Source organism: Halyomorpha halys, unplaced genomic scaffold (genome assembly GCF_000696795.3).
Source record: "Halyomorpha halys isolate HHAL.00 unplaced genomic scaffold, Hhal_1.1 Scaffold533.1, whole genome shotgun sequence".
Lineage (NCBI taxonomy): Eukaryota > Metazoa > Arthropoda > Insecta > Hemiptera > Pentatomidae > Halyomorpha > Halyomorpha halys.
This window is the reverse complement of record NW_027108067.1, coordinates 40,055-48,051: the sequence shown is the minus strand read 5'-3', so window position 1 is coordinate 48,051 and position 7,997 is coordinate 40,055. Positions and strand designations below refer to the sequence as shown.

General features: G+C 30.7%; 1 protein-coding gene across 5 annotated transcripts in view; it reads right to left on the bottom strand.

Moving 5' to 3' along the window:
* The window catches only part of LOC112211113 (DNA ligase 1), a 20,024-nt gene extending 13,419 nt beyond the window's left edge, over positions 1-6,605 (bottom strand). For 2 of the 5 annotated variants that reach the window (XM_067046442.1, XM_067046446.1), the window contains exons 1-3: positions 6,466-6,605; positions 3,690-4,109; positions 3,494-3,601 (exon numbers count right to left, since the gene is read on the bottom strand). In XM_067046442.1, coding sequence (XP_066902543.1) covers positions 3,494-3,601; positions 3,690-3,831 — 250 coding nt within the window. In that variant the 5' untranslated portion in view covers positions 3,832-4,109; positions 6,466-6,605. The other 3 variants (XM_067046445.1, XM_067046444.1, XM_067046443.1) reach the window with 3 other exon arrangements.
* Between the last annotated feature and the right edge of the window lie 1,392 nt (positions 6,606-7,997).

Genomic DNA, 7,997 nt, shown 5'->3' with positions numbered 1-7,997 from the left:
TATATATGACATACCTATGTTCATTAAATTTGATTAATCTTTCTATTTCTTACTAAGATTATTACTTTATATTGTTACTTAAGCTACATCTTATAAATAAAAAAACTTAACACATACTAATAATGTTGTGTACTGAAATGTAATGTACTGAAACTGAGAACTCTTCTGAGATGTCTCTAAAAAGAATTGTTAATTTAAATTTATTTACAAATGGTATAAAGATTTTTCTCCCAGAGTTATGAGCCATCATAGCTTAAGCAATTATATGCTAGTTTATATTAGAGGAATGAAACACTTAGAGCTCTCACAATACTAGTGACTATTGTTTACAAAAAATCGACTTTTTTTATCAATTTGTTTACTGCTCACAAAAAAATCGATTAGTACACCACAATACATCTGATAAGTCAGCCATATGTTTACTTGTGTATATATAAAACTACTACTGAGGAGTTCCATCCTACAGTTCCATCAACATTTTAGTAGAGTCCGAAACCCACTTGCACATTTACAGCACGAGGAGAACTGTTATTAAATAAGTTTTAGCTTCGTGTGCATTTTCGTTTTTCAGATAAAGTGATCAATAAGTCAGTGAGTGGTATCTATTCTTTTATATGTTAAGATGAAGATAGGCTTCCATCTTTTCTAATACTTCTCTAATTTAGATAAAATTTGTTTTGTTTTATAGAGAATAGAGTTACGAGAAGATGGTTGGGGGTGTGGTCAGCAAAGATACACAAATAAACAAAACTTATTTATTTGTACCGACGTTTCGAACTGAATTTTAAGCCTTCAACAGGGCAGGAAAAACAAAACGAGATAACAACCTTAATTCAGAGAAGCATAAAAATAATAATAAACAAACTTAACGATAAATTAAGTAGATAGTAGTTGATACTAATAGAAGATAAAATATAATATTGTAGAGGTGAGAATTATATAAAATAAAGGAAAAAATAATTAAAAACAGTGTTCAATTGAATATAGAAATAAACATAATAATAAAAATTGAAATTGTTTTGACATTATACACATATTTGATGATGTTAATTTAATAACTCATTATTTACGTTTTCTTCTGTACCTATTATTGTGTTTACTTCTTTATTTACTTGAACACTGTCTCTTTTAAAAAATTTTGTTGTCATTTATTCAGTATATTTTTAACCTCTACAATATTATATTTTATCTTCTATTAGTATCAACTACTATCTACTTAATTTATTGTTAAGTTTGTTTATTACTATTTTTATGCTCCTCTGAATTAAGGTTGTTATATCGTTTGGTTTTCAGCATGGATGAAGGCCTGAAATTCAGATCAAAATGTCGGCACAAATAAAAAAGTTTTGTTTATTTTTATATCTTTGCTGACCACAGCTCAGATATAATATATTCTCCTCATATCTATTTAAGGTAAACTATTAATACCTCATTTAGAATAGAGTTAACTATTAACAGAGATGTTAATTAGCTATTATTTGGAACTAATAGCTAAAATTGCCCAACTCTGCCTATTAAATGTCCACTTATAATTTTTCAGAAGATATATAGTTTTTGATTTATTCATAAAAATTATATATATTTTTAAATTTTATAAATAAATATTTTAAACACCTGAGTCCAAATTTTTCAAAACCCAGTTTTATTGGACAAATACAGTATAAGGAGAAACACCATTAATAATTCCAGGTTCATAGTCATTTTCAAGGGATCCTATGTCCAAATTGTTGCTAATACTGGTGAAATTAAGATGATTTTAGTTTGATATTGTTGAGTATTTCATTATTTTTCAAGTGAGTAGTTTTCGAGTCATTCCAAAATTTTCCTAAACCCAGCCTTGTGGGACGTCTAAAGCATAAGAGGAACCACTATTATTAAATCAGTGAGTGAGACATGTACAGCTTTGTTTTAATATATAGATTATATAAACTTTTGTAACAATGATTCTCATTCCTCACAACCAATTCACACACATGTTTCCGACTGTTCTAGGTTCAAAAAATTTCTTCACTTTTTCAGGTCTAATAGATACTATACAATAATTAATCAGATTAAAGAATATACAATAATAGTTGGGATGGTGGTTGAGAAAGGTACAAAATACAAACCAAAACAGGTGTTCTGAGAAAATTTTTCAGTTTGAAAATGTAAGTACATAACCATTTTTTGATTTTGAGATATAAATCAATATCACTAGACACATCACAGAAAAAATGAACAAAGGATTATTATTAATAACAAAGGCTATCCAAATAGTCTCAACACTTCTTTATCAAACATGTCATATGTCTAATGTTTCAGCCACTCCGGCTATCTTCAAGTAGAATCTTCATTATAGTTTCACAGCCTCAACATTAATTTATAAAACTTTATGGGCTATTCTATCATGCAAAAGCAATAAACAACAACTAGTTGTTGAGGTAGGTTAAATAATAATGGTGTAATAAGTAATGATAGTAAAGTTATAGTCTTTACAAAGAAGATTTAATTATTAAACGTTAAAGTGACAAATACGGGTTTATTTTGACTGTGGTTAATTTGACTTGGTCATAATAGCTTTTTTATTAATAATAAAACTACCAGCCTCAAACAAAATAATAAAATAAATAAAGGATGATATTGAAGTAAATAGAAGGAGTATATATATAATTCTTCCTCTAGTTAATTATTAAAAAATAATTGAAGCCCTTCACAAAAAAATAAGAATTTACAGAAAGTAATCTCATGTTATACAGTAATATTAATAGTAATGTGAAGATAAACACAATTAATTTATCAGATTAATTCTATTCCCATTAATTCTTTCTCTAATGGGGACCTTCCACTGCAGACTTTCCCAAAGTTACCCCAATCTTCACAAAGTAACCCTAGTCAATGTAATTATCTTAGGCAAGTGTATAACACAAAAACATTTTTTGTAGTGCAACTATAAAGCTAAGTAGGTATATATTTAATATCTTATATTGGTTAATATCCCATATTTGATATTTGGGAAGATTAGATTGATTTATTAAATACCAATTTTTCTTGGGCTATAGAATTATGAAAATCAATAGCCTAAGCCTAAAAATCTTTATTCTATATGTTTAAGCAAAATACATTGAGAGGATTTTGAGATGAATGTACACATACAAATTGCTCATATCAGAACAGTGGTTGCCAAATTTTTTTTGTTCTGGCACCCTTCTTGGGCAAAACAAAATTTGTGGCAGCCATCCTGGGCTGAACTAATTTTGTGGCACCCTTGTTCAGCTAAAAAAAATATGTTGCCACTATTGTCCTCAGAGCAGTTGAGTATATAAGAAAATAAAAACAAAACAATGCAAAGTAAATGCTAGAATGCACTGTTTATTTTCTATTTTAATTTAAAAGTTTTTTTTAAGTAATATTTAGAGAAAGAGCCTTTCCCAAGCGGCACCCCTAGCATGCGATCAGGGCACCCACTTTGGGAACAGACGTATTAGAGTATAGAATGTAACATAAAATAATATACCTGAATTATTTTTGTTATCCAAAAGTTCTTCAATATCTTCTTCTCCAATAATCTCATTTGCTTCCTCATCATCCCCATCAAGAGAAATTACTTCAACAGGGACGACATCTATTTGAAAATATATATTTATTAAAGTATTCGTTATGGTCCCTACTTTTTTATTTTTTATTACATTACCCCCGCTGTTGTTACACACCTTTTGGATTCGGTGCCAACTTAACTATTCCACTCTTCCATTTCGGTTTATCCTGGGTTGTTGTTTTCCATTTTGCTAAGTGCAAGTCTTTGGTTCTAGGTCTCCCACGCGGTCTCTTTCCAACTACCGTGGTATTATTCATGATTGAGTTTAAATGGCTTCAGAAAGCATGCCCTAATTTATTTTTGTAAATTGGTAATTTCTTGAGGTTGGGGCGGAGTCGCATACAATGAACTTTTCTCCATCTAATCTGTTTAACTCAATTGGATTTATTGTACAACTACTTTTCAAGTAGTATTCAGTCTGCACAAAATGGATGTGTGATGAAAAAATTCATAAACACTTGATTGAGGTGGATTATAGCAGATGTGAAAATGAAATTCGGCAATTCGTGAAACAAAATATCAGAGATGCTTCAGCCTAAATAATAAAATAGTAAACATAAGATAAACCAAAAAAATGGTAGGAGAAAATTTGAAAAATTATAAGAGAAGGTTAGGAAAAGCTATTGTGAGGAAGAGAACACAGAAGGATATTATATAAGAAGAAGTTGGTGGGGGTGTGATCAGTAAAGAAAATATAGATTGCAAGAAAAACTTATTTTTAATTTATGCTGTTTTAACTTAAGTTGTCTCACTTAATCAGGGGCACCGTTTAGATTATACTGACTTGAATTTCCTTCTGCTTGGAAATCCAAGATAAACAAACAACTCATCATGTAAGGATTTTGGTTGTCATAGAGAAGGAAATAAACATAGATAAAACAAATTTAAAAGTAATATTCAAACAATAGGTAAGTGCATTGCCTGTAAAACATGTATATTCACATTAAAAAAAAAATGGACTAGAAATAAAAACAGCTTCCTAAACCACTTACAAAGATAATTATTGATAATTAGATAAAACAAAAATTAGATAATTAAATCATTATCTGAAGGACTCTATGTTTATCCTTTAATAATACAAATATACTGACTATAACAGATGCTGTGATTGAAAGTTTGTAGTAATCCAGGAGAATGTATTGGCTTCCTCCAAAATATTTTAGCAGTCGAACAATTACAACCAGACATTTGGTATTCAAAGGCAGAAATGGACATCGAATCAAGAACAAGAGTTTTGAACTAGGTGTTCATCAAGAATTTTAAGCTAATAACTTGTTGTTGAGAAGGAAGTGACATCAATAGTATAAGTCCAGTTAGAACTTATGTTTAATCAATAATTCTACAATTAAACAATAGATTTATTAAGAATGTTAAGCTACTAATAACAAAAGAGATCTGCACAAAATATTTCATTAATATAAGGACGCGTTTATCCAAATAAAAAGCACAACATACATCACCCTAAGCCTGAATTAATACAAAGTCAAACCTGTTTAATTTCGTTATGTCTAAGCTTATAGATGAGAATAATGAGTTTGGTTGTTTGAAGTTCAGGTAAGGTGCTAAGTTCAGGAACTACTAGTCAGAATGGAAAAATTCTTTTTCCATTGGACCGTTTGTTGACAAAGACTTTAGACTTTAAAACATCATGCTTTAAATCCAAATGAGACTTAAATCCAAAAAAAACAGAGTAGTAACCATACAAAAGAAAACTTACATATATATGTGTCTGACACCGATGTCATGACGACTTCATACTGATGGAAGCAAATTCACACTAATTCAATTTTTAATGAGTTGCTATTTAGGTAAATTTATAGTTTATAGTAAATTTATAGTACTCAGGGTCTGATGAAAATTTCACAACCTATTTTAACCATTTTCCTGAACAGATCCCTTCCTTATACCATCATTCTCTCTAACAATACAAAAAATTCCTATAATCTATTGTTCTTATATTATGTCTTGGTCATCTAATAATGGTACCTTACTTTACAATATTTTGCATCTTGCTCATTCAGCCCTGGAGAATAGCAGCAACATGGGTTGAAATAAATGTTTTTTTACTTTTTTGGTGGGTGCTAGGACCATCTTCCTTAAATTATATATGGTTAACTATGGATTTCCCTATAAATTCTTTATAATAGTAATAATAATAAAATGTTACTAGTTTGCAAAACAATGGTGGAAAATTCAAAATCTACTTATGCTCTTATTATTACTGCTTTAATTAAATCAGAGTAGTCAACTTTCACTTGCTAAAATGAGATAAAAACCCTAAAGGATCCTTTTGAGTGGAGGTCGAGCTTATACTAATCTGTATAAATGAGTTTTGAATTTATATGAACTCCAGCTGTTGGAACATAAATACAAATTTCCTATTTAAAAACTCTATTAACATAAATAGAGTACGAGTGTACAAAACAAGCTCCAGTGGCAGGAATTTTAAAATCCTCACTTAAATTATTATTTTAAATGCTTTAACTAGATCGCAGCTGTCGACCTCCACTCACACAAAAGGAATAAGTAAACCCCAAAACAGATACTATTCAGTGGTAGACAGGCCTTTTATAACTTGTAGCTTTCAGCATAAGTTGCTTTTGAAGTTCCCAGGCCAGGATTTACCATAGTAAACTAGTTCCTTGTATCTACATATAGTAAATTACATGTTTTTGTCATTTTGTCATCTTGATTAGAGTATTCTAGCACTACCAGAAATGCTATTAATTTCCAAAGACTAGCAATAGTTGTTATCTAAGAAAGTCAATAATTACTAACAATGACAGCTAGGTTTATGTCACATACACTCCATTCATGTAAGGAAAACACACATGTATACCATGCATAAATCATCTAAAAACAAAGAGAATTAAAAAAAAAAAAAATTAAACCTAATTATTTCCTCCTTTCAGCGAAACGCACAACCGATAAAACACTAATAAATCATAAAAAATTGAACCGTTCTTTTGAAGTTTTTAAAAAATTTCAAAACAGATTTAGGCGGTTATTCAGTAACTAACCACTCAATATCAAATAACAAAGAGGGCACTCAGAGAAGGTGTTTTGTGATGAAAATTCAAATTTAATAAAGGAGAGATAGAGTGAAGAGGTTTCCAATCGAATAAATGTTGTATTTTGTGATTATGAAGATACATATTATCATGTGTTTTTTCTTTTACAAGGGCAGGAGAAATCTTCAAACTCGGCACGTACTTAAGTGTGTGTTAATGGCTTATTTGCCACAAAATTCACCTCCCTACATCTGTTCTTTTCTTTCCGCGGTACCATTGTTTGGCATTACTTCATGGAGGAAAATGTCTGAGTGACAATATCTAAAGCATAAAGCAGAACTTCATTTCTGAAGTAGTCAGTAGGTCTGTCCTCACAACCACTTCTATCTGGAACTGTATGGAGAATGCGTAGTACAGGTGTTGGGAGGCAAAACCCCGAACGATGCATGCTCCGAACAGTCAGAACCGGTTGTTAGTGGAGTTCCTGTGATAACTCTCATAAGATAGTATGCATGTGCTCGCGTGCGTGCTTGTGAGTACGTATGTGCTTATGTGTGTAACAGCATAAGAGTTACGACCTGTTACCTGTGCGATGAAGACATAACGTAAGATGGAAATATGAGAGATGGCCTCACCAGACCAGACAAGAAACACCTATCGCGAACATACCGCTTAGCGACCTGGAAGTGAACACTTTAACGTGCAAGATATTTGATGGATAACAAGACGGCATCATTAAAGGTTGAAATGCCTTCTTATCACCACTGAAGGATACGATTATACAGATTGTAATTTGTTTTTTGTTTTTTTATTTATTATCACTAGTACATAAAGTCGTGAAAATATCATAAGTACTCTGTGCTTGCCAAAGTATATAGTGTTATTAATTACAGAGTTATTACTTTTTTGTACTTGTAAATTTCTGTTTTATTCTTATAATACATTTATAGATACTAGAGGTATTCATGATCTTTAGTTTAACAAGTTAAAGCGTGTTAAACAGAGAAATATTTCCTTCTTTTATCATGTTAAAACGATATAACATATTACATGGTTGAGAGTCTGGAACTAGGTCTGTTAAATTGAGACAATTGGAGTTCTGGCAATGGTCAGATTCTCCACTCAAGTTGAGTGTTTGCGGCTTTAGCGCACTTGCTCAGCCTTGCGGCGAGAGGGATGCGCTGGGATCTCTTGAGCTCTGCTCTGCCCCTCACACGTGGGGGATAGAGTGGGCTCAGGGATCCTCAGGTCGATTGTGTAAATATTGTATATATTATTTTATCATTATGTTATTTTATTTATTTATTTTTCATACAGATAGTCTGATTATGTTCATCTTGTCTATTCTTTTGTTTGTATATATTTTAAGAGTTTTTTTTATTTTATTTATTTTTTTAGTTTATTTTTTATTA